This window comes from Pantherophis guttatus, chromosome 1 (genome assembly GCF_059756535.1).
Source record: "Pantherophis guttatus breed Tessera chromosome 1, ASM5975653v1, whole genome shotgun sequence".
Lineage (NCBI taxonomy): Eukaryota > Metazoa > Chordata > Lepidosauria > Squamata > Colubridae > Pantherophis > Pantherophis guttatus.
The window spans coordinates 84,534,964-84,562,766 of NC_142063.1; the positions used below are offsets into that span (position 1 = coordinate 84,534,964).

At 37.9% G+C, this 27,803-nt stretch overlaps 2 protein-coding genes across 3 annotated transcripts in view; one reads left to right on the forward strand and one right to left on the reverse strand.

Moving 5' to 3' along the window:
• PDHX (pyruvate dehydrogenase complex component X) overlaps positions 1–1,634 on the reverse strand; it is a 41,235-nt gene extending 39,601 nt beyond the window's left edge. The window contains exon 1 of one of the 2 annotated variants that reach the window (XM_034417359.3): positions 214–1,634. In XM_034417359.3, coding sequence (XP_034273250.1) covers positions 214–355 — 142 coding nt within the window. In that variant the 5' untranslated portion in view covers positions 356–1,634. The remainder of the gene's footprint in view (positions 1–213) is intronic. The other variant, XM_087877269.1, reaches the window with a different exon arrangement.
• A 62-nt stretch (positions 1,635–1,696) lies between these two features.
• On the forward strand, positions 1,697–27,748 carry APIP (APAF1 interacting protein). Its single transcript, XM_034417361.3, has 7 exons — positions 1,697–1,777; positions 7,592–7,692; positions 12,501–12,549; positions 16,425–16,542; positions 18,922–19,057; positions 25,949–26,116; positions 26,999–27,748. The coding sequence occupies exons 1-7, from the start codon at positions 1,718–1,720 to the stop codon at positions 27,096–27,098; spliced, it is 732 nt and encodes a 243-aa protein (XP_034273252.1). The 5' UTR covers positions 1,697–1,717; the 3' UTR covers positions 27,099–27,748.
• Positions 27,749–27,803: the final 55 nt, after the last annotated feature.

Below are 27,803 nucleotides of genomic sequence, written 5' to 3' on the forward strand. Positions count from 1 at the left end.
ATGGAAGCAAAGCAATACAAACTTTGCATTCAGCTCCACATCCTCCCGGCTTATTTGGCACCCGCTCCTATTCCTTGCTAGTTTCTTGAATCCACCACGCCTACAGAAGCACAGCCCCATCCTTGTTCCCTTCACCGGTTCACCCAGCCGAACCCCCGGTTTAACAACAAATGACTAGGACAGCAATTTCCCCGGGAATAGTCAGGTGCTCACCCAAGGTTTCCGAGGTCGTATGTAGGAATTTGCAACCCATCGCCTGGGACAAGGAACCGAAGGGCGCTGGCATTAAATTCCTGCCCAGCAAGCGATTGATCGCCCCTCTGCAGCGGTGGATCAGCCACAAGGAGGCTGCCATCTTTCCCCCCTTTCCCTCCCCTTCCGACAGGCAGGCTGTCTATCGCATTGCCTGAAAAAGAGTATTCCTCCCCCACGGCAAGGTGTCTTTTCTGCCTGAATTCGCGCACGAACTCGGTAGTCGTAAACCAGCCACGCATTCGCTGAAGAGAGGGGGGGTGGACTTCTGTGAATGAGTGATTTGTACTATTAAAGAAGCCATTCTGATTTTTGTGAAAGTGTAATTTGCACTATTAAAGCGCAATTTGCCTTAAATAGAATGCAGATTCCGATTTCTTTCACTACATATTTTCTATTTCAAGTTTTTTTAAAAAAGTTAATATGGGCACAACTTTACCCATTTTCTTATATGTGTGTGTACCGGTGTGTCACAGTTCACTTCCTCCCAGTATTTTTAAGAGTAAAACGGGGTGTCTTTGTGAGAAACAAACATCTTCCCAGCCTCGTTTCTTTATTGCCACTTCACGAAAGGCATATAAATGGAATATACTATAATAGCATCTCTGTCACTTTCTATACTGCATATCAGCAGAATAGTAAACATCGAAGCAAATTATGGGAGGAAATTATTAACTGCCTGATCGGTTCGATCTAGTCAGTTGTTGCAGACTAAAACTTTCTTTAGAAGTCCATTCGGTTATCGAGCAGAACATATCGGGTAAAGGCAATCGCAATTTACATGTGTTTAATGCAGAGTTCGGCACCAGTAATCTGATGTTTAACATGCTTTGGTGGGGTTAAAAACAATTTTGAAATAAAGAAGGAAATATCATTTGATACGTTCAGGAAGAAAACACAAGCGATCCAACCACTTGTAAAATAGACTATTAAACGATCAGGTGGCGAGGAAAGGAGGGACAAGGAGGTATTTGATGAATCTACATGTGTATATCCTACTGTCTCAATTACCTAATAAGCACGTTACCCGGTTGTAAAGGCCTCGCCCGTTTTCACACAATCTAACCAAACCGAAGCGCGACCTGGAAAAAAATAAATAAACGAAAAGTGACATGCTAGGAATGGACGCTGGAAAAAAAAGCTATCCTTGTAGAGAAGCATTTGGAGCCATGTTTGCAATTGTGCGACTCATCTCGGGCATATACGCCCTTTTTTAAAAAAAATCGGCTACGGCTCGTTTAGTAACGGTGCAACGGATCAAATTCACGGGCGCTCGACCAAGGCAACTTTATTCCCGGTCGGTGACCCAAAACTACGACCTTCCACCCACCCATTGCTCTTTGCGCCGCTACTTTTCGAGATTCGCGAGGAGGCTCCTCCCCGCGGCGGAGTCGGAAGGGCTCGGGTCTTTCTCCGAAAGGAGCTCCTCCGGCCCTAAGAAGACTCTCTAGTGGCTGTAAGCGCTATGGCGGAGCCCTTTGGGGACTGCGCTTGCCCGTACAGGAACGGCTTCGAGGAAGCAAAGGTAACGGGGTGCGCTCAGCGGCACCCGCCGATTCAGTTCTCACCCAAAAGAGGTGAGGGAGAGGGAGAAGGCGCGCAGAAACCAAAGGTGGCGAGCATGTGTCAATTGCTCTCTGGCTAGCCAGGTCGAGTTTTAGAATTCGATCGCTCCCCTAACGGGAGGGTTCCTGCACCCTCTGATTAAGGTGTGGCTGGCAAACTTGATTTTTGTTTAAAGGTGTGGCTAACAAAAACCATCGCTAGGAGACGAAAATGACAACGGGTAAAAATTCGACACATCAAAGGAGCTTCCATTAATTTATAGTAGGAATAAAAGTAAAGGTTCCCCTCGTACGTATGTGCTAGTCGTTCCCTACTCTAGGGGGCGGTGCTCATCTCCGTTTCAAAGCCGAAGAGCCAGAGCTCTCCCAAGACGTCTCTGCGGTCATGTGTCCGGCATGGCTAAACGCCAAAGCCGCATGGAACGCTGTTACCTTCCCACCAAAGGTGGTCCCTATTTTTCTACTTGCATTTTTTACCTGCTTTTGAACTGCTAGGTTGGCAGAAGCTGGGACAAGTAACACGAGCTCACCCCGTTATGCAGCATTAGGGATTCGAACCGCTGAACTGCCGACCTTTAGATCGACGAGCTCAGCATCTTAGCCACTGAGCCACTGCGTCCCTTATAGTAGGAATAGCATCCGTTAGCAGCCAAAAATGCAACAGGAAAGTAGTCTTCGCTTGTGTCGACTTTCTGCCTATGACATGTTTATTTAAATTTAATGTGTCAGGAAGAATTAATGCAGACTGTTAGTAACTGTAGGCAAGGAAGATGCCAGATGGGTGCTTGGGTACAGTAATGAACTGAGAATGGACTGTGGAGTTGACCTTTCTGATGTAAACATTCGATTTTTGGATTTACTATTAGGTAAATAGTAGTAGATTAAGGGGTGCAGTGGCTCAGTGGCTAAAGATGCTGAGCTTGTCGATCTAAAGGTCGGCAGTTCAGCGGTTTGAATCCCTAATGCTGCATAACGGGGTGAGCTCCTGTTACTTGTCCCAGCTTCTGCCAACCTAGCAGTTCGAAAGCAGGTAAAAAATGCAAGTAGAAAAATAGGGACCACCTTTGGTGGGAAAGTAACAGTGTTCTGTGCACCTTTGGCGTTTAGTCATGCCGGGCACATGACCAGGGAGACATATTCGGACAGCACTGGCTGTTCAGCTTTGAAATGGAGATGAGCACCACCCCCTAGAGTCTGGACGACTAGCACATATGTGCGAGGGGAACCTTTACCTTATTAGGTAAGATTAATGCAGCAGATATAGTAGAGTCATAGGGACTCTAATGTTAATTGTGAGCCCGGTAGTATTCCACCAAGTGCAAAGATTGATCTCGTCATACTGTTTTCCTTTAAAAAAAAATTAAATGTTTTACAAAGCACATTAAAAAATAACACAAACTAATGAAGAGTAAAGGGAGAAAAAAGAAAGAAAAAAGTGCAAAAGGAGAGAACAGAAAAAGGGGAAGCTTCTAATTTTATATGTCCCAAAATTAAGTATGTTGACAAAATTAACTCTTTATGATTACAAAGGAAAAAAGCACACTTTTTTTATTATCCAGTTTTTCTACTCATCAATCCAGAAATCATAGGTGCAGTTTTCTTCTAAACTTGAAAAAAATCTATAGGCAGCTTCCAATCAGCCATAAATATAAATATTATTTTTTTCTCCGAAGAAGTCAATTTAGCCAAATTCCATCATTTCCATCAAGTTCCATCATTTTCATCAGCCATTACTCCATATATACTCCATATATAGATATAACAAAGCAAGCATGGACAACTCGTTTGACCAAAAACTAGCATGTAGTTGACATTATGTATAAGGTTATTTTCCTATAATCAATCAATAAAAAATAAAATAAAATGATGACCTCAGACTCAACCTCTAATCATTTCAAAGAACCAAACGTAGGTTTTTTTGGTAGCCAGTTCCTTCAGGATATTTTTTGAGTTTACAGTTTAACTTGCAGCCTAGATAAACCTTGTGGTCTCCTATTAAGGTACTAATCATGTCTAACTCTGTTTAGTTTCCAAGCCAGATAAGATTGGTCAGATGATGCCACATGTTAAGATGGAAAGTGCAGCAAACTGCAGTATAAATTCTAAAATGAATTTAACACAGGTTTTTTTTTCTGTTTGTTTTTTTGTTTTTTAAAGAAAAGGACCTACGGGAAGAGGTTGACAACAGAAAATCCCAAGTTAGCCTACATCAATTTCACATCTTCACTATGACCCACTGCATGTCCATGCCAAATTTGATAATTGTTTAGGTTCCTACATGATGGCCACTCAATCTTTTCCAGTTTTCACCCTTTTTATATGTGACACCTACTCTTATATTTCACCTCTATGCTTGTTGGGAAGTTGGGGAGTTCTGTAACATGGATGTCAACAATCCTTATAGTGCCTAGGTTTGGCTGGTATATGTGTATCATACTGCACCGATCCATGCTTCTCTTGTTTCATTTGTATGAAACCAGTCAATGTTGCTCTATTCAACAAACACTGGTTTATAAAATAATGGCAGGAATACCTGTAAACATAGCCATTTTGTTTTAAAGCTTCTGGTTTGAAGTTTATTCAATAAAACCAAGAAACCAAAACAAATGGCAACTTTGTGGCATTATAAACTAATCATGTCTGGTTTTTAACAGGCCAGAGAAGGAAAACTTGTTTTATTCCTGATTTTCAAGTCTATAAATTACTCCAGTGGAGAGTCCTTGGTCTGCCCTTTGCACTAAACATAGAAAAACCTTTCCCAATTTGATTGTTCTTGTTTACAAGACTTGCTTAGCAGGAATTATCAATTTGTAAAGAAGAATTCGTCACAATCCTCATATATAGAGTCGCTTTGCAGACTGAGATGGGCGGCATATAAATTTAATTAAAATTGTGTGACATGGAAATCACGGAAATATAACCATCAGTTCCATCCTTTTTGTGCCAAAACGTAGTTTGCCATTGGGTCTGAGCTATAATTTGTCAATTTATATCAGAAATAGAATTGCAAGCCTTGATCAGATTGACCTGATTGGGACTTTTCTATAATTTGCTGTACAATGAGAAAACTGTTGAAGAAAGTCAGTCCAACTATGTTAGCAAATTATTAGTTTCCCATTAATGAGAAAGTAATAGCCAGTGTAGAGGAAAAATGAGAACAATGAGAACACATGCTCAATATTCATAGAACACTAAATTAAAGATGGCCAATTTTAGAGACTGTCAGCTGCGCTTAACATTTTTGGGAAGATTTTTGTATCAACTCACTATCACACAAGTGCAGCTTGAACGATAAGAAAACATCTAGTATGGATTTTAAAAGTAGAATAAGTATTGGCTACTTGCTGTTTGGGATAACATTTGCTTGGTACTGCCAGAAGAGTAGTTCCACTTGTACAGTTTAATTTTTGTGAGTTAGTTATTAAAAATCTCCAAGAAAAAAAACCATTTATAACAAGCCAGTGAAAAGAAAAGAATTCTGGGAAAAAAGAAATTAATAAACAATTTAATAGAAAACATCTCGCATACCTTACTCTTAATTTTAAATCTGGCAATTTTGGTGGCACTATGTCAGAGAAACTTACACATAGGAATGACCATAAAATATGTCAGAGCCATAAATTGTTTGAATATTAGCCAGACTATGGAAAGCAACAGAATTAAAAAAAAAAAGGTACTGCACAAATATTCCTGAAAGTATTGTTTTACTTAACATAAATCTAACTTGGGGAATTATATATTGATAACATGTTTGATCCAAGATTCTTTTACAATTTAGGAGAAAATTCAGGTTTATCTAAAGGTAGCTGTCTTTCATACACAAGACAGCCTTGATTTAGTGTGAGATTAGAAAGAATGTGTGAGCCAATTTGGTGTAGTGATTAAGGTATCAGGCTAGAAACTGGAAGAAGTGAGTTCTAGTTCTGCACAAATCACAAAACCAGCGGAGTGATCTTGGACCAGTCACTTTCTTTCAGCCTAAGAAAGTGGCAATGGCAACCTTCTTTTGAAAAATGATGCCAAGAAATGATTCCAGACATTTTCCAATAATTGATCAGAATTGAATGAAAAAAGTCTACAAGAGATGAACTGCAACTCCGATGTATCTGCATTTAACAAATAAAATAAAACGTAGTTCGTAGCCCTTGTACAATTTAATAGGAAACACAATAAATATCTAACCTTTCTTAGAAATGCAGTTAAAGAAAGTTGGGAATGTTTTTTCTCAAATGTATTTCAGCCCTATGGCTTAACAGTAATTTTATAAATCCTTGGTGAATCCTTTCACAAATGTCTGCCATTACTTCCATATGTAACATAAGCTGCAGCTTATCTTAAAAAATACTGAATGAGAAAAACCTTTCAGCTTATGGAAGTATGTCTCATATTTTGCAAGGGTACATGTATAAAGGCTAGATTATATATAGTAATATGAACAATTACAAAGGACGTTTTGTTACTATAACCAAATCCATATTAGTGGTGAAGAGTTTGTACAAAGCTGCATTCTGTCAACGTCCTTTTGCATTAATTGTTCTGGGTTGTTATTTTGCATCTGTTGAAATGTGGTAAGTGAAGGATGTCAAACAGCAGATGTTAGTGGTAATTTCAGGGAAAACTCCATTAAAAAGCCATTTTTAAAGTTGATTATGCTGACAGCTTTACTCAAACAAATGGAATGAGTTTGAGAAACTTAAATTGTCCTTTTTATCTGAAAAAGGAAGTGGTTCTTTTCTAAGAAAACGTATGGCTATCCAATCATAATGAGAGATTTAAATTGAAACATCTGTTACACATCTTAAGAAGGTATATTCAAAACCTCTCCTAAATAACTTGTCAAGACCTGAAGGACATAGTGCACCTTGGTCTAATTGGACCTCTCAGTGGCTTTTAATGCCATTAGCATCTGTATGAAGCTGCTGGGAGAGATCATCCCACAGTTTCGGTTGTCATATTACCAATATGTGGATAATACCCAATTGTAAATTGCTACTGTGAGTTCTGAGGGAAATACTGTCAATGTCTTTTCCTGATGCCTTAGATGCTATCAGGGTTTGGATAAGAGAATAGTCTGAAATTGAATCCTAATAAGATGAGCTTTTGTAGATTCATTAAAGTTCTCAGTCGCCAGTAGAGTTGTTCCTTGAGGGGTAAGCATTAGCCATCAGAGAGCAGGCTCAAAACTTCGATTCATGGCTTTGGCTGGAATAGCAGGTAGAAACCAAGCCAGAGAGATCTATAACTAGCTGTAGTTAGTGCATTGTTGCAAACCTATGGGGTAAGAGGACCTAGCTAGAATAATTCATGCCATTATCACCATCTGTAGAAGGAAAAAGAAATGCTATTGAAGGATAACAGAAAGAGCTACAGGAATGTAATTTGAGTAAATGTCCTGGATAAGATTATCCCTAGTTCTCCCAAAGATGAAGGGAGGAGGGGAGAGGCGCATTCAAATTTGCAAGATTCTATTATTATAGATTTATAATAAAACTAGTAGTTGATCTATATGGCATTGGATTCTTAATATGATTTACCTTACAGGGCAGATACCACCCTGTTGTAGAGTCAATGTTGACTCTACAATGTTGACTCTCAATAATCATTTATTGATTTATATAGCGGCTCATCTCAATATGTGATTTGGGGGGGCAGAGATTTTCTACAGGATATATAAATACTGTAATGCATATTTTTAGCCCAAATAATAAACTAACCACTACAGATGTGTTTAAAAAATATATTAAATGATCAGATATTTTATGTTTCTCCTATAGGAAAATGTACACCCAAGGAATTTGATTCCAGAACTTTGTCGGCAGTTTTATCATTTAGGATGGGTTACAGGAACTGGTGGTGGAATCAGCATGAAACATGGGTAAATAATATGAGAAGTTTTAAAATTGTTTTAACTCATGCCAGTTTTTGAAAAATAACTGTGAAAAATAAAACACAACATGTATTGAGGTGCATGACATTCTTCAGGCAACTCAAAACTAATTAGATATTATTTATCTCCTGATGTAGAAGAAAACTACATACAGTTTAATAACTCAAAAATGTTGTGGAATATGATAAAGATTTTGATGCTTAAATAATTCAAATGGTTTTAGCATAATTCACAAATCTATTGATTGAATGTAGAACACAAAACAGACAATTCTGAGTAGGGACATCTCTTTAGTATTTCTAAAAAATGTACACATGAATTGTTCGCAATGACAACACACATTATTGGTACAAAATCATGAAAGAAATAAAATTCTGCATGAACTGAAATATTTACTAGATCACAAATAAGTCTGTCTATATACCATGTTTCCCTGAAAATAAGATCCTGTCTTATATTTTTTTGAACCCTGAAATAAGCGCTTGGCCTTATTTTCAAGGAGGTCTTATTATTTTGGGAGGCGTGGAGCAAGACGGGGCTCCTCTTGCCATCTTACCTGATTTCTAGTTCTGTCTCCCTAATCCTAACCAGAGGAAATGGCGGGGACTGGCTGCACATGCGTTTAAATATTTTCGGGGAGGACTTACTTTTGGGGGAAGGTCTTATTTTAGCGCATCGCTCAAAAGCCCGATTGGGCTTATTATCTGGGGAGGTCTTATTTTCGGGAAAACAGGGTATTACAAAAACTTCATGATCTTTAACTGGGCAAAACAGTGCATCATAGAGCAATAATTTTGAATCAAGTTTCCTCAAATGGGCTGATTTACAGAAAGTTTCCAAATTCCAGGACTCATGACTCCTGAGGGAATGAAATGTGGGAAGGTTGTGACTGCTTTAGAGCTCCAGGGTTGATATAGCAATCACATGATCATTTTCAATGTTCTGTTATAGTTTCCCAGCCATTCTCACAATCCTTTAGTTCTGGAGTCCCCAATCCTGAGCCACCGACCAGTACCAGTCTGTTAGGAACCAGGCTGCACAGTGATGATCAAGCGAAACTGAAAGCATCCCCCCCCCCCCCACGGTCCATGGAAAAATTGTCTCCTACAAAACAGGTCCCTGGTGCCAAAATGGTTCGGGGCTGCTGCTTTAGTCACTTCTACATCCTACAGCAGCCATACTTATCTTCCAACTGGAAAGGGAAGGGGAGGAGTGGAAGGAATTGGGAGGAACAGGCAAGCTCCCCATTTGCCCCTCAATCCACCCTACCCCAATTGTCATCTCCAACATGCACAGCTTCTTTTACGCACCCTCCCTGACCCATGACACACACATTCCCGTACCTTCCCTGACCCACACAGCACCTCTTACGCATCCCGATGCACCCTTTATGATCCACCACCACTACACCTTTCCCGACCAGCAAGGTACCTGTTGTGCACCCTCACATACCTTTCCTGACCAATATCTCCACGCACCTCCTTGCTCCATTCAACAGCCATTCAACAGCAGTTACTTATCTGCCTGTTGGCCTTGGACTTGCAACTGATTATTGTCTTCTCACATGGAAAAGTCAGCAGGAATTCTAGAGAAGAAAGAAGGGAGGAAGTTTAGGAGAAAGAAGGGAATGAAGAGTAAAGGGGGGAGGGAAGAAAGGTGGAAGAAAGAGGAAGGGAGGAAAGAAAGAAGGAAACTCTAGGAAGGAGTTACCCAGTGGTAAGATGGGTGCCCAGTAAATTTTATAAATAAGTGAACACAATAGGCAAGCTGGCAGGAAGTTGGAAATTGCTCCCACTCCCACTGCTTTTTTGCTCATCCTTGGTCATTCTGTTTCTCTATTTAGGTAAGATTTCTCATATTTCTGCAATGATGATCCAACAGGGCATGGATTGTCTAGTTAGATAAGAACAGTCATTCAACCTGATAAAATAGGAGATTTCCTTTGTTCCTAACATGTGGAAGTTTGGAAATCTCCCTCAAAATGGGGAAAAAATCTCAGCAATAATACCACAATGCCTTTTAAAAATTCAAATTCCGTTCTTGCTGAATAAACTTTACGATTGCATACACATTTTGTTTAATCTGTATACATGTATACAAATGTTATCAACCTGAAACTGCTTTACTGGTGTCTTGGAAACTTCTGGAAAATCATTTCTACTTGAAAGAAATCATGTCAGTACTTTACTTTGCAGGTTGTTAGCTCCACATAGTGGTAATAAAAGGAAAATCATGTAATCTGTCTACATAAAATAACTTCCTAATGTAAGTTCTGCTTCTTCAAATGAAGTTGTTCTAATGTTTTTATCTCAAGGTTTTTTCAATCTCAATCTTAGGAACAAGAAAGATTTATTGGTTCATGATAAAGGAAATGTTTATTCACATACCGAAAGAGAATCCTTAGGTAAAAACACAGGACCCTGTCATACTTCTTTTTATCCAAAATCTTTGATTCATGTACTCTCAACTAACCTCATTGTGGGATTTTTTAAAATAGAAAAGTCATAGAAAAACAATGTTTGTTAAGTAAGTACTAAACTCTGCTTCAAATGATAGTAAAATCCTCTGTCCCTTTGATCCCCTCTGAGTAATGGCCTTTCTGACTATTGAGAGTTAAGAGCTAGAATTTATCAGAAAAAGCAGGGAAGAGTTTTCTGCTACTGATGTTCCTGTATTCCCAGATTCCAATCAGGATTCCATCAAGCACTCTTGGAATCCAAAGAGTTATGGCAATAGTTGGATCCAGAGCACCAGGGTTGAAAATGTAGAAGCACAACACTTAGGGAAGACCTTACTGGGAATAATGATGAATTTTGTATAAAGAAACTTTTAGGACAGCTTAATTGTTAGATTTTTGGGTATTGGCAATAGCAATGGCACTTAGACATATCCTCCTTCCCAGTGCTTTACAGCCCTCTCTAAGCGGTTTCAGCAAATTGCCCCCAACAATCTGGGTCCTCATTTTACCGACCTCAGAAGGATGGAAGGGTAAGTCAACCTTGAACTGGTGAGAATCAAACTGCTGGCATTTGGCAGAATTAGCCTGCAATACTACATTCTAACCACAGCATCACCACGACTCTTCAAAGTATTCCTAATAGAAATATTTTTAATTTTGTTTAAGATGTTTTCTGATGAGCAAATGTAGCTATTTACATGTTTCACTTCAGAGTTAAAAAAAATTTAGTCACATAATAAATTCATGGGTTTATATTTCTCAATAATTTCAAATAGTAGATTGAAAGTAATAGTTTTGTGCATAAGCAGCTTTACATCTCAGAATACAATATATTGTCCTTCCTAGTTATAAGGGGTTTTAAAAGGTGTCCAGTATTATTACAGCTCTGTTTGTGTCAGTTGCTCATATATATCTGCTGAAACTGTTTTTATAATGATCTGTCTTAAGGGAGGCAGGAAAATTACAAAATCACTTTTTTCTCAGGGAACAAAAATACTTTTTCATTTTTCCATCATCAGTTATCTGCCATCACAGCCAAAAGTTATACATACTAAAGCCAAAAAAAATGCAATGGGTTAGTTAGAGCAAGCATATTGCCATAAGTGACTTGGAGAATAGCATTAGCATTAACAAACAGATTACAAATGGTTAAATTCATAACGTTGCCAATAACTGTGCTGTAGGCTTTTTGCTGTTTGCGAATACTTGACAAATTAGGGATCCAATGAGATCTGACTCATGAAGATAGAATCTCTGCCGCTTCTTTCTGATGTAAAAATAATGCTAACTTTGCCTTCAACTGTAGTAAATCTGGTTTTACCTGACTAATTAACCACTAGATGTCCCTGTTCTTCATGCTTCTAAAAGTAAGGATGATTAAAATAGTAGTTCTTAAAGGAGGGTATTTTATCCTGTCCCACAGATTTTATATAGAGATGTGTGAAATATTTTTCCCAGGGTTGAAATGCTCCCAGATCGGACCGGAAACCCCGATCTGGTAGCGATTTTTCCCTGTGGTTCGGCGATCCGGTAGTGATCGCCGCCCAGATGTCATTACTTCCTGGTTTTAACCAGGAAATAATGTTTTTTTTAACCTTCTGCGCATGCGCAGAAGGTGTGCGTACATGCAGAAGGTATGTGCGCACGCGGCACGTGCACTTCTGAACCAGTAAGAAAGGTAAGTAGATTTCACCCCTGATTTTTCCCTTTTAACAGTCATTAGCCATAAAGCTTTTTGTTTCCATTTTGCCTTCCTTCCTGTAGCTTTTAATTAAGTTGATTGTGTCTATGCAATAACTGCATATATTTTTCACTGGTACAATTTACAGTGACCATATTTGAAGCTTGTTCTATATAATCACATTGATTGTACTGGTGAGATAAAATGTCAGGGACTATAAATGAAACTCCATTGCATTAATTTCATTTCATTTTCATTTATTTGAATTTCTATACCGCCCTTCTCCTTTCGGACTCAGGGTGAACAGCCAGATAAAAAACATCTATACAAACATCACAGTTAAAAATAAAGTTAAAATAATTTATAAATTTGGCCCATAATTTAAAACTTGTCAATTAAAATAAATATTAAAATTTTAAAACTAACCCTAAAATCAGGACAGACCGGCTAGCTGAAAAAAATGAGTTTTTAGGGCCCGACGAAAAAATGCTGATTGTTCTCGAGCTAGCCAAACCTATGGCAATTTGTTAAGCACAGTTGCCAAAATGTAATAGCGGAAGCAAGTATTGTATATCCCCTTATGTCTGTAAATGAAGCTTAGTTTTTCCTGTTGTCTTCTGTCTGCAATTACAAGTCTGATTTCTCCTTCCCTCTCAGCAGTGAAATATATATTGCTCCGTCTGGTGTCCAAAAAGAAAGAATACAGGTAAGTAAATATGAGTAGTATTTCTATCTGGATTGTAGCCTTGAAAATAAATCCACAGCCTATCCATACTTATACATGAGAAAGTCTTCCGGAATTCTTTCTAGATGAACACATGTAGAATTGTTACCGCATGTATTTTTAAAAAGAATTTTCATTTTTCTTATTTGCTTCCTCTGGACTATATGAGATTTTAAAGTTGAACTCTAGGAGGCAGTATGAATGAGTGGAGCAGCAAAAGTGAAGTATACTATAGGGATCTTTTCTTTTGCATACTATCTAATTAGGACATTTTATTAATATGTAGAAGGACAGTCTCTTCCTGTAAGATGGTCAAAAGGCAATCACTTTGTCAGGCCATAGTAGGAAGCTTGTTAGAAATCATAAAAGAAATGTAACCCTCTTACATCTCTACTGTTTTATATTCCTATATGAAAAACCAGAGACTAGCCAAGTTTGCTTTTATAACTATTTGGCAATTACCAGTGAAGAAATATATGGATCACCTGAGATGATGTCATCCCTTCAAGGTAGACCAGACTAGGAAACCAATGCCAAAGAGGTCACTTCTATTTTTATTGTAAAGCTATAGTAACATAATCTTGCAAGTCTGAATATGCTTCCTTCTCCTTCCCTTTATCTTCCAGTAAACTAAGGAGGGGTTCATCTATTTATTTAGCTTCCTTTCTTGACCTGGGCTCAGGCCCCATTTATCTGACAGTTGCCTTGATAATAGTTCTTCCTCTTGTTCTTCAAGAGATTCCCTTGGCTCTCTACAGATGGCCTGTTCTCTTGTTATTGAGGACATGTCCTCACACAGGAGCCTCCATCTCTGTATGAGCCTGCTGGTAGGACATATTGAAGATGAATCAAAAGTATCTAGTAAGAAAGGAATGTTTTCCAGTAGAAAATGCCCAGTTCCTCTGGGTAAACATTTGCATGGGGAGAAACTTAAGGCAGGTTGGGTATCTGGAGAACTCCATTTGGCCCATTCTCATACTATCCTGCTCCATTCAGCCATGGGGCTATATGTCTACTTTCTTCCCTGCCTATCCACTCCAAGTAGAAATCCCTGGCTTCTTCTCTCCATGACCTCTACCATGACCTCTGGGCTTGCTGGAGGGGACCCTTGCCAGCCCTGATTGAGGCAGCAAGTCAGCTAGTCAATAGGATTAAAGAACATCATTCCTCTCCTGCTTCCCTCTCTTTCCTCCAAGCGGAATCTGGTTGAGGGAGAGTGACAGGCAACAAAAAAGGGAAAGCGTTTTCTGTCCTACTTCTTGTTCCTCCACTAAAGTGACTTTTACATAGGGAATTTATTTTCAAGGTATGACAAAAGAACCATATTCAGGGTAGCAGTTTCCAACTATCTTGAGTCTTACTGGGCAAGAGCAAATACAAATTATCTATTTTACTTTTTGGCTTTAGGGTGTTCTATCTATTATCTAACTATCAGTGAATACTTCCTCTCAGTTTGGAAGCTAGGTGGGAAGAGGTTCCCCTTTTATAATTCTAGAATGTTGTCAACATTTTTCAAACAATGAAAAATACCAGTCCTGTATGAGAAACATTATAGTGTAATGAATCCCTGGATTTTAAATTAGATGTCTTGCAAATATGAAAAGTTATAATTCACAGATTTTATGATACTATTATAAAAAGCAGTATTATTAGTTAGAACTAATTTATGGCCTCTAAGATTGTATTAATCTTCGTTGCTATTAATGCATATTTTCTGATTTAAGACTGGAACCTTATCCCAATTTATTTGGATGTACGTTCCACTGAATTAAATGGGTTTGATTACATTGTGCATAATTAAATAGAGCTGTGTTTACTTATTCATTTGAATGTGCCAGATTTAGAAGATGGATTGTGGGTAATTGCAGTCTCAGTTTTCATTTGTTTGTTTAATCTTTTCAAGGAGAAGTATTGAAAACTGATCACCAAGGCTGTGATGATTGCAAATACTAGTGCTTAATAATTTCAGTCCATTAAAATCAAGCAAGTGCATTGGGTATAAATATTGGGAATAATTAAATTGACAGTCATACTGTCTTACTTACATGGAATCTTAGTGAAGTCAGTGCCCCTTCCCATTGTACTGTGATATATAAATTCAGCAGGTTGTATGCGTATCAGTGTTACATCTGTATTGTATTGAAGTGGGGACAAAACGTTATACTATGTGCAAAAATAGTTCTAAAACCATAGAAGTTATATTATATACAAAACTAACATGATTAGATGTATTGCTAGGCTCTCTGTTCAGAAGATTTTCACTTCATTTTACCTTTGAATGGAAGATACATTTTAAAGACGTGTAAAATGCTGCAGATATAGGGTGAGCTGAGATTCCAACGGCACAAGCATTATAGCCAGTCAATGCTGCTTTTAGCCAGCTTCTCCTGCACAGTCGAAAAACCAGTTTCTATTGAGCTTGAACTGCAAAGGATATTTTTGGACTGTCTGTAATGTAGTGTGTACTTGCATAGGTGCTTGGCTGCCTCATAAAATAAATTTTCTCAAAACTCCAATCAATTGTATCAATATTTTTATTTATTTATTTATTTTATTTTTGAATTTGTATACCGCCCTTCTCCCTGAGGACTCAGGGCGGTGAACAGCCAAATAAAAACATCAAATACAAATATTAAAATACAGTTAAAATATATATATATATAAATTTGGCCCCATTAATTAAAACAATAAACAAAACAATTAAAAACACTTAAAAAGAATTAGGCCAGCCCGGCTTGTTGGAAAAGGAAGGTTTTAAGGGCACGGCGGAAGGCACTGAGGTCATGGATTCTCCTTATCTCAGGGGGCAACTGATTCCAGAGGGTGGGAGCCCCCACAGAGAAGGCCCTCCCCCTGGGGGTCACCAGCCTGCATTGTTTGGCTGATGGCACCCCGAGGAGGCCCTCTCTGTGGGAGCGCACGGGTCGATGGGAGGTCGTCGATGGCAGCAGGCGGTCTCGGAGATAGCTAGGCCCTATGCCATGGAGCGCTTTAAAGGTGATAACCAACACCTTGAAGCGCACCCGGAAGACCACTGGTAGCCAGTGCAGCTCGCGCAGGAGCGGTGTTACATGGGAGCGCCATGCTGCTCCCGTCACTACCCGCGCTGCTGCGTTCTGGACCAGTTGGAGCCTCCGGGTGCTCTTCAAGGGGAGCCCCATGTAGAGAGCGTTACAGTAATCAAGGCGAGAGGTCACGAGGGCATGAGTGACTGTGCACAGGGAATCCCGATCAAGAAAGGGCCGCAACTGGCGGATCAGGCGAACCTGATAAAAGGTCCCCCTGGTTACAGCCGTCAGATGTTCCTCCAAGGACAGCTGCGTATCCAGGAGGACTCCCAGATTGCGAGCCCTCTCTGTGGGGGCCAAAGACTCGCCCCCAATAGTCAGTGATGGAGTCAACTGACTATATCGGGATGCCGGGAACCACAGCCACTCAGTCTTGGAAGGGTTGAGCTTGAGCCTGTTCCTCCCCATCCAGATCCGTACAGCCTCCAGGCACTGGGACAAGGGCATCATTGGGGTGGCCTGGGGTGGAGATGTACAGCTGAGTATCATCAGCGTACTGGTGGTATCTCACCCCAAAGCCACGGATGATCTCGCCCAGCGGCTTCACATAAATGTTGAACAGGAGGGGCGAGAGGACCGACCCCTGAGGCACTCCACATATAAGAGGCCTTGAGGTCGACCTCTGCCCCCAATATGCTTTTGTTCTAGTAGTTTCTCAATTTGAAATACCCTTGTCAAAAATAAGATTTCCATGGTTTGTCAAACTTTTCTAAAGCATTTTTGTTGTTGTTGTTGAAAAGTGTTGTTGAAAAGTGATGGTTATCCCAGCTGGCTGTTCTTTCATTATAGCCTGAAGACATGTTTGTGTGTGATATCAAAGAAAAAGACATCAGTGGCCCTCCATCTTACAAGAAACTCAGGAAGAGTCAATGCACACCTCTGTTCATGAATGCTTACATCATAAGAGGTATGGCCTAAATATTCTTGGTGGTAGATGCCGTTGATAATAGAGTGATTTTTTCCTGTAACATGACTGAAAGGCAAATGATGAATATGATTTAGAGGCCACCAGACTCCCAGCAATTCTGGATGATTTACAAATGATTTCAAACATGAAAAACAAGACAATAAAAACGAGAAACAAAAGAAGGATAGCAATGACATGGATAACGAACTGGGTATAAACAAAACAACCTAAGTTAAAAGGACGCCTTGTTCATCTTCAACCAAGGCCTGGGTGAAGATATATTACAGTACAGTCCTTTTTTTCCCCCAAAAAAAGAAAACGTAGGAAAGGGCATTAACTGTGGCTTCTGGAATTATTTCCAATCCCTTAATAATAGGCTGGATGTAGAAAACATGGCCAAGGGAGGGAACCCCAGAAACTGGCAATATTCTGAGTCATTGGCCTCTCCCACAGCAGACATTTTTTTCTGGATTTTTGTTTTGCTCCACAACCTCCAGCTTAATTCAGCCCACTTTTAAACTCTATTTTCTTTTACCAATTTCTTACCCCATACCAAATTTGGTCTCCTTCTATTCATTTTTGAGAATTATCAAGCCTTAAAAGAGCCTTAAACCAATTTATGGAATTAAAGGATGTAGTTAGTTCCTGAGGGTTTTTTTTTAAACCTCCCAATCTAGCCTGTAGCCCTGAGCATCCTAGAAAGATCCCAGTAATGTCTTATTGGAATATTACAAAACTACAGCAAATTCATTGACAACAGCCCTTATTTTATAAATAGGATGTTTACAGTTACAATGGAATTCTTACCGTAGCAGTTACTTTTTTTAAAAAAACCTAATTAATGTGTATGCTTCCCATGTTACTAGCTGGTCTGAGTCCTGTTAGTTGTAGTAAAAAGAAAAAGAAGGAAAATGAAAGCTGGAAGGAGTGCAAAGAAAGCTCTTCCTCTGCTTCTTGTAATTCATACCTTATATTAAGAATATGTAGATTTTAAATGTATATCCTGAAATAGAGGATGACGCTGATTAAAAAATCGAAATAGAGGGAGTTTTTGATTTAGAAGAACTCCAGTCGAAGTCAGTGTATCTTCTTGTCTTCCCACATCGAGAATTATAACAACAGAAGATTACATCCATCCTTTTTATTCTCAGACTTTCAAGTTTTAAAGACAGGAAATTATGAATATTGAAACAATTCTACTTCTAATCTGTTGGTGGCAGCATCCCAGTGTTAAAAAGTGATTTGGAAGAAACTAGTTTAAGACTATTATAATAGGCAATAGTGATGCAGACATAATTTCCTTGCATAGTCATAATTCTAATAGATCTGACAATAAGCACTATCTTGCATCTTTTCCTAAACCTACTGTAAAGATGTATTGAGACCAGTAACTTCCATAATGTGCTGTCCATGTTACACTCCTTACTGCAGGGGTGTCAAACTCATGTCGTCACAGCGGTGTCATGTGATGTATCGGGACTTTTTCCCCCCTTCGCTAAACCCGAGCTTGGGCGTAGCCACCACATGATGCATCTGGCCCCCGGGCCGGGAGTTTGACAGCCCTGCCTTACTGTATGGCAGACATTTTGGTAGGTACCAAATTGAGGAGGGCTGTCTTGCAATATGTACTGCTGAATGCATACATAATTGTTCTCAGGTAACTTACAAAGGTCAGGACATAATGACAGATGCACGGTAAGACTTAAGCTATGAGATTTGCATTGTGACATTATGACATATATTTTGTCCTTTCCCCTCCCCCTCCCCCACTTCACATACACATATTTAAACATCAATCAATTACATGGAACAATTTATTAAGGCACAAAAGAATTAGGACTTATCTATATAGATATCTATCCTCAATAGATAACCATTCATTTAGTGACCATTCGAAGTTACAACAGCAGTGAAAAGTGACATACTGCCATTTTTCACACTTACAACGGTTGCAGCATCCCTATGGTCATGTCATCAAAGTTCAGATGCTGTTATGACAGTTGTAATGCTCCAATTCGTGTGATCCCTTTTTGCGACCTTCTGACAAGCAAAGTTAGCGGGGGAAGCCAGGTTTGTTTAATAAACGTGTTACCAACTTAGCAGTGATTCACTTAACAACTGTGACAAGAAAGGTTGTAAAATGGGCAAAACTCACTTAACAACTGTCTTCCTTAGCAATGGAAATTTTGAGCTCAATTGTGATTGTAAATCAAGGATTACTCATACACTACAAACTCTTGTGTCTGTAACCTTTAACTGGGCAAAATAGTGAAACATAGGGAAACAATCTTTGAACCAAGGTACCTAAAACCAAGGGCCAATTTAGAGAACAAATACTGAATTTTTGAATTTATATCTTCTTTAAAAATATTGTTTTAGGAGCAGGAGCAGTGATTCATACTCATTCCAAAGCTGCTGTGATGGCCACACTTTTGTATCCAGGAAAAGAGTTTAAAATCACTCATCAGGAGATGATAAAAGGAATCAAGAAATGTACTACAGGGGGATATTTCAGGTAATTTACAATAATAAATAACATTGGAGTAATATGGAGTACTCCTTCATACATGCTGTTTTTGACAGTCAGTTTTTGTCTTTTGTAGCAAAACAATATAGGTAGTCTTCGACTTACAACAGTTCATTTAGTGACCGTTCAAACTTACAACGGCACTGAAAAATGACTTATGACTTATGACCATTTTTCACACTTATGATTGACACAGCATCCCCTTGGTCACATGATCAAAATTCTGACTCTTGACAACTGACTCATATTTATGATGGTCGCAGTATCCCGGGGTCATGCCCTTTTGCAACTTTCTGACAGTGTGGAAGCCAGATTCACTTAACAATCGTGTTTACTAATTTAACAACTGCAATGATTCACTTAACTCTAGCAAGAAAGGTCTTAAAATGGGGCAAAACTCACTTAACAAATTTAGTTAATTTATGTTTAGCAACATAAATTTTGGGCTCAATTGTCGTAAATCGAGGACTACCCGTAGAATCCTTAAATTATCACATTATGCATTGGATGAAAGGGTCTATGACCCACAAAAGCATCTGTGATAATTGCTAGTCTTTGATGTGCTAGAAAAACTTTTATAGTTTTTGTATTCAACTTTTATCCCAAACTCCCAGAATCTAAAATGAATCCATCCCAAACACATGCTCCCAATTATGTGAATACCCAGAAACCTTTTCCAGAAAGGTAAAGACAAGCTTTTTATCCTGTTCTTCATAAATTTATCTTGATACAATCAAGAATTGTTTATATTTATAGTTCCATGGGCTCAAACTCCCACCCCCCTCTATTGGAGTAGCTATTCAAGAAAAGAAATAACTTTTAAGATCACAACAAATTTCTTTTATTCTGTGTATCATAAAAAATTGGTTAATCACTTAGTACTTTGGAAATTTGGAGAACGTATGAGGGATAAAATGAGAAGGGCAAAATATTTTATCAGCAGGAAGGTTAAACTACCTAGCACTTTCACCCATTATAAAATATTATTTAGTCTAGCAGTCACTGTTATGCTTTAACTATTCATTAAAAAGCAAGTTTTAATTTTGTGAAGATTATGCCACCTAACAATTCCAGGAATGAACCTGTGTTTTTCAATTATGAGTTTGAGAGAGAAAACAAGTAAAACGTATCTCAAATCCCTAAGTAAAATGACTTGGACATTTCAGTGGATTGATATTATCCAACATAGCATGCTAAAAATCTCAGCTATGAACAAGATTCAGCAGATTACTCACTGGAATTTGCACGATGAATAATAAAGTGGGATTAAGTTATCCTGGCACTGTTCAAACCAATTTAATTCAAATTGTCAGACTGCTACCTATATACTTTATACTTATTTGATTTTAGGATAATATATCACTACCATAAATAAAAGATGCTGCAGCTTCTGTTACACTGTGGTATGCTAACATTTTATCTAGAAAGCTTAAGTTTGGAACATAGAATTCTAGACACCCTGAAAAATACAGCAGTATGAAAGGAGATGTTTCCACATGTCCTTCATGAAACTGGGGATGTGTTGTAACAATTGGGTAATGCTGTAAACATGTTATGTATCATCATTATTACTTCTATTTAAAAACTAGCTACCAAGTTTACAGTGGGTGCTCTTAATGCAGGACTCCAAAGCTACTAGGAAAACATGGGATTTTTTTCTAGTAACCTGCAGATAGATATGTAATTTGATAGTAGGGATCTGACTTCTGAGCAGTGATCTCTCTGCTGCTTTTCCAATGGATAATAATACTGGGCTTTTAGGACCCCAGATATTCTGGGTATTTTATATAGTCCTACTGGTCAACACTGTTGAAAGCAAGGAGATGGCGCAAATAAAGCAGAAAACTGGTACAGAGGCAGAAGAAGGAAACAGTTGAAACTGTTATTTCTTTTTTTTTAGGTCAATTTTTTTTATTTATATATAAGTATTTTGAATACAGTGTATTGTCCAGGGATAACATTTTACAAAAAGGAAAGAAAAAAAAAGATAACACATATACTGATAGCAATAATAATAATATAACAAAATAATTCAAATCATATTTATAAATATTAGCTTACTTATATTTCTATTAAATATATTGGCTTACATATAATTAATTATAAGCAATATTCATATTTTACTTAAACATAACAATATTCTTTCTTCATCTAATTTCTACCTCTTATCTCTAACCATTGATAAAACCTATTCCATTTTAAATAGTATTCTTTGTCTCCATTTATTTTCAGTGTCAATCTATCCATCTCTGCACAGTCCAATCTTTTCTGGATTATATTTTCATCTGGTGGGGTGTTCTCATTTTTCCAATATTGTGCAAATACCATTCTTGTTGCTGTCAGAACATGTAACATTAAGTATCTAGTCCCTTTGTCATAATTTTCTGGTATTATATCTAAAAAATATTTCTGGTTTAAAATCTATGTGTTGCTTAATCATCTTCTCCAACCATGTATGTATTTTTGTCCAATATTTTCTTACCTTCACACATGTCCACCACATATGATAATAAGTACCTGCAGTCTGATTACATTTCCAACATTTGGCGGCCATGTTGTTAAACATTTTTGCTAACCTAGCCGGTGGCAAATGCCACCTATAAAACATTTTGTAAAGATTTTCTTTATATGCAGTAGTTGTCAGTTTATAGTTTCTATTCCAAAGTTTTTGCCATTTGTCTAATTCTATTGTATAGCCAAAGTTTTCTGCCCATACTATCATTGTTTCTTTTACTTGTTCATCTTCCATTTTAAAATTTAATAAGTATATATTTTCCTTATCAATTTTTCATCTGTCGCTAATAATGCCTTGTCGCGTATTGTTGGTTCTTTATAAAAACACCATGTTTTCGCATCTTTCTCATATCTCAATGTATTTGCAGGTATGGCCACCAAGCTAAATCCACCCCTGTCTTGTTTTAAGTTCCCTGTTCTCATTTAAAATGTCTTTATAGGTTATAGTTTTTTCCAAATTAACAACATTTGGATGTATCAGTGCTTCCATTGTAGAGAGCCAGACTGGTATTTTCATATAATTTTGTGATTTGATTTTTTTCCATACTACCGTGTTTTCCCAAAAATAATACCTCCCCAAAAATAAGACCTCCCCCCAAAAGAAGCCCTTCCCCTGAAAATAAGCCATCCCCGAAAATATTTAAACACATGCACAGCCAGTTCCCGCCATTTCCTCTGGCTAGGGTTAGGGAGAAAGAGCTGGAAATCAGGTAAGACAGTAAGAAGAGCCCCGTCTTGCTCCACGCGCCCCCAAATAATAAGACCTCCCCGAAAATAAGGCCAAGGGCTTAGTTCAGGGTTCAAAAAAATATAAGACAGGGTCTTATTTTTGGGAAACATGGTAAAAATAAAGCATTCCTCACATAGTGTCTTTGAAAATATCTGTGTGCCGTGCTCCTTCCGTACCATAAAAAGGAATGCCATCGTAATTGGAGATCATTTATTTATTTATTTATTTATTTTTCATATTTGTATACCGCCCTACTCCCGAAGGACTCAGGGCGGTGAACAGCCATAATAAATACAAATACGTATAGAAGTTAAAAACTATTAAGAAACAGATTAAGTAATTTAGGCTCAAAGATTAAAAACATCCAAATTTATCTAAAGAGGTTTAAAACCCAATTTAAAAGCCAGTTTAAAAGCCAATTAAAAAGGGAGAGTTAGGCCAGACCAGCTTGTTGGAATAGAAATGTTTTCAGGGCACGGCGGAATATGCGTAAGTCTTGGATGTTTCGTAACTCCGGGGGAAGCCCGTTCCAGATGGTAGGTGCCCCTACAGAAAAGGCTCTCCACCTGGGGGCCGTCAGTCGACATTGTTTGGCCGACGGCACCCTGAGGAGTCCCTCTCTATGGGAGCGAACTGGTCGGTGAGAGGCTATTGGTGGCAGGAGGCGGTCTCGTAAGTACCCTGGTCCTGAGCCATGGAGCGCTCTAAAGATAGTAACCAAAACCTTGAAGCGCACCCGGAAGACCACTGGGAGCCAGTGCAGCTCGCGCAGGAGGGGGGTTACATGAGAGCGCCACATTGCTCCCATTACCACCCGCGCGGCCGCATTCTGGACCAGTTGGAGCCTTCGGGTGCTTCTCAAGGGGAGCCCCATGTAGAGAGCATTACAATAATCCAGGCGTGAGGTGACAAGGGCATGAGTGACCGTGCGTAACGAGTCCCGATCCAGAAAGGGATGCAACTGGCGAATCAGGCGAACCTGATAAAAAGTCCTCCTGGCTATGGCCGTCATATGCTCTTCAAAAGACAGCCGTAAGTCCAGGAGGATGCCCAAGTTGCGAACCCCATCTGTGGGGGCCAACGACTCGCCCCCAATAGTCAGAGATGGCGCCAACTGACTATATTGGGACGACGGAAACCACAGCCACTCGGTCTTGGATGGGTTGAGTCTGAGTTTGTTCCTCCCCATCCAGATCCGTACAGCCTCCAGGCACCGGGACATCACCTCGAGGGCATCATTGGGGTGGTCTGGAGTGGAAATGTACAGCTGGGTGTCATCAGCGTACTGATGGTACTTCACGCCAAAACCACGGATGATCTCACCCAGCGGCTTCACATAAATGTTGAATAGAAGGGGCGAGAGGACCGATCCTTGTGGCACCCCACATATATCATGTCCCTCCAGTAATAGTAATCTTCAGTGCCTCAAATTTATCCATTTTTTTACCCAGGTAAGTATAGATGCCCGATACTATAGCTTCCAGTCCAGGTCCCCAAAGCCTCCATGTCCTTTAACTCCTGTAACATTTTCAATTTTATTTTTGCTTTTTTCCCTTGCCAAATATATTTCAAAATCATGTTATTTATTTCTTCAAAATATTTTTTCTCTAGTTTTATCAGTATTGTTTGAAATAGGAAAGCAACTTCAGTAGTATGTTCATTTTTATAATAGCTATTCTCCCTATCATTGAGAGTTGTACATTCTTCCATTTCTCCAGGTCCGACTTAATTTGTTTCATTAACTTTGTATAGTTATCCTCTTTAATTGTTATACATCTTGCTGTTAGATTCCTAAATATTTCACTTTCTTTACTATCTGAAGGTCTACCTTCTTTGCCAATTCATTTCTCTGCTTTTCTGTAAGATTTTAAACTATTATTTTAGTTTTTTTTTAATTATTATTTTCAATCCTGCAACTTCTCCATACTCCTCAAATTTCCCTATCAGTCTGGTGCCAGTTTGAAACTGTTATTTCTTTTTTTTTTAAAAAAAACTTTATTGAGTTTAAAAGACATAAGTATATTGACATGATAAAATGAAAGAAAGAGAAAAAGGTGCGTTAAATAAAAGTAAAAAGTAACTTGAAATATCACCAGAAATATATTCTGTATATAGTTAAAAACACTGCACATCTGATATTAATGAAAATGTCAATATACTGAAACTGTTATTTCTGTTTAGCAGAATACCAGGCTTGGGTTAAGATGTTTAAAGATCAGAATGCTCAATCATTCAGAAAGCCACCAGATAAATATGCCATTACTGACGTTCAGCCTTTCCATAGGGAAGGTAATAAGAGATCAGGGCTAGAATATTTATTTGCATTCCTTGAACATAAGTAAGCTGTTGCCAGATTTCATAACAGCTGAATTGGACTAAACATACCTCCTAGTAAGAGCCACTCAGTGCAGCTTGCTACCAAGTAAACATGCTCTAACCTTCATTTGCTTTGCAGCCCAGCACAAATGTCTGTTGATAGTTTCTTTATTTCCCAAAGAAATAAGCTATCCCCAACTCAGTTTTCTCCAACCCTTCAAGCATATCCTCCAACTACCACATGGAGTAAACCATGTTAAAGAGATCTATTCCTAGCAAAGCCATGGTCTGCAAATACTTTTCTGGGAATAAGCCATTCAGTTCATAGTTGAAGAGTTGAATGCGGTATAAACATGGATGGATTTATGCTTGCTGAAACTAGCATGAATTGCTTTCTATCACTTCCCGAAAACAGCCCATTCTTATATATTTACTTCCTTTTCTTTCCTATATCCCATCTCTATCTGATGTTTTTCCTGAATTGGTAGAGCTTTTTCTATTATGCAAGGGAGAATGATGTGTATGATGTACCTTGTAAAATGTAAAAGAAGACTTTTACATTTAAACTCACCTTCCTTTTTGGTAAAAAATAACAAGTGGTAACAAGTAATGATTTGGTACATTTTGCTACTTTTTGAAAACAAGAATACAATCAACTGTTGGTAAAAAAAAGTGCAATATCTTTCACTGTTATATATAAGATAAATTACACATAATTGTATTGTTGGTATTATCCAGTCAAAACTAGACTGTCAATATCTTTGAAACTACTGAGGGTATAGACTGATTTTTTTTCACTAAAGACACAAGCAAACATCACTGAGTTCAATCAAATTTCTTTCTAAGTAATTTTGTCATTGCTATATTAATTCTTGTTTGGGTTACGCCCACTGAATGTATGTATCCAATTACTTTTCCCCTATGTGATGATCAATATCTTGAAATAGATGAAAAAACAATGTTTTAAAATAAGTCTTTAAAGATTCCCATTGTGAATAGGCTGTAATGCTTATTACATTTTTGCTCATTTACTTCCTTTGTCAAAATTAAACAGGCAGTTGTATACTTGATGATAGTCTATTATGATAGCACAGTACTGCAGTTATCTTTGATGTAATGATTTCATAGATTCCTGGTTTTGAAATGGGGGTATGTTATTTCTTGCTTTAATTGTTAGCCACATTTGGATACATTAAAGAGAAAACATGGACATGAATGTTTTAAACAAATTGAAACAAGCAATCCAATGATAACTAGGTACTGTATAAGAGGCTAAAATGACCATGTTTTTCATGTCAACAGTACCTCGTTTTTTTCAGATACGATGACATGTTAGTAGTCCCTATTGTTGAGAATACACCTGAAGAGAAGGACTTGAAGGAGAGAATGGCACATGCAATGAACACATATCCAGACACTTGTGCTGTGCTGGTCAGGCGTCATGGGGTTTACGTTTGGGGTGAAACATGGGAAAAAGCCAAGACAATGTGAGTAGAATGAGGAAATAAACCAATATATTGGTGGGCCTATCTCTTCTAGAACTTCTTAACATATAAGTATAGCTAGATTGTGTTTGCTTCTACTTCACCTGATTTTTCTGTTTTTATTTTTGAGAATTGGGAATTATTCCAATTACCAAGTGTAAAAATATTATCCACTGTACCATTCTATTTTTACACTTGCAGAGCTTCTATTGTTATAACAACAACAAAATTTAAAAAAGATTTTGACTAATGATAAGGAAAATACAGCAAAGCTTTACCAATTGTGTGAGGAAAATACTGGTATGTCAAAATTCTTTTTTTCCATAGTGAGAAATATTTTTAAATTGATACTAGATAATACTATATTCACCTTAACAAAATATTAGGGTTTTTTTTCCCCTCAAGTACATTGTTCTACAAGGGAAAGGTTGCCTTAGTTTGGTTGAGAGTGGTGGCGCAGTGGTTAGAATGCAGTACTGCCGGCTACTTCTGCTGACTGCTGGCAATTTGGCAGTTCGAATGTCATCAGGCTCAAGGTTAACTCAGCCTTCTGAACTCAGTAAAATGAAGACCCAGATTATTGGGGGCAATATGCAGACTCTATAAACCACTTAGAGAGGCCTTCAAAGCACTGTGAAGTGGTATATAAGTCTAAATGCTATTGAAATTTGAGGTAGACCTGTTATTTTTCTGTCTGTATCTATCTTAAATTCAGAATTTTCTTCTTTTACTGTGAATGCAGTATTGTACATTGTGAAAACTTTCACTTTTATTTCTGCTATAATAGTAAATTAGTTGATTTATATTTATATAACAGATTTGAAAACAAAGTGTATATAACCAAAATATATAACCTAATTTATTTTTCCTTTGTGTATTCTTCAGGTGTGAATGTTACGACTACCTTTTTGACATTGCAGTACAAATGAAACAGCATGGAATTGATCCTTCTATAATTCCTAGTGGAGAAAATGGAATTGTTTAGTAACTTTTTCCCTAAAAACTACCTTTCAGTACAATATTACTGGATTTCTAGGACGTGTCTGATTATTAAGCACTAACCATTCAACATTGTTTATTAAAAGTCTGAAGGATACCCCATTTAATTTATGTGATAACTTCTTGTTTTAGAATCTTCTTTGTAATTTATATTCTAGAGTTGAACAATATATCACTAAAACATGGTGGCCTTACAACCTTTAAATTCAGGATTTTTTTTTAATTTATTTTTTTTACCAAAGAAGCACATCATGATATCCAGCAGGGGAAATGTTCAAAATAATTTCATATAGGTGTTGAAAGACTACCATGAATAAAAGTATGCCAAAATAAGACATTAGCTTTTACTTTTGAAAAATGACACCTTAAGAAAGTGAGCAGATTTCTCCTACATGCTGTTTTCTTTGGATAATTCAGTATACATTCAGAACAGAAACCATTCCAAAATTTTAGGTATTTGAAAAGTAATGAAAGCAGCCTGAAAAAAAAAGTATGCAGAAATGAATGGTATATTTATTATATCAAAATGTTTTAGATGGTGCCAATGTATTTAATAACATTATAAAAGTTCCATATATCATCTTATAATTTGATATGTTTAAAAAATGTAAAATGGGAATATATTGCTGTAATTTACACTTCAGCGTTACTTGCTCTGTGGGCATATGATGCCAGGAACAAAGTTTGAAAG

What these genes read in the sequence shown, in the direction of transcription:
- APIP (XM_034417361.3), top strand. Translation starts at nt 1,718, where the DNA reads ATGGCGGAGCCCTTTGGGGACTGCGCTTGCCCGTACAGGAACGGCTTC. An exon ending in ACGGCTTCGAGGAAGCAAAG is followed by an intron (nt 1,778 to 7,591) that starts GTAACGGGGTGC and finishes TTTCTCCTATAG; the next exon opens with GAAAATGTACACCCAAGGAA. An exon ending in ACTACAGGGGGATATTTCAG is followed by an intron (nt 19,058 to 25,948) that starts GTAATTTACAAT and finishes CGTTTTTTTCAG; the next exon opens with ATACGATGACATGTTAGTAG.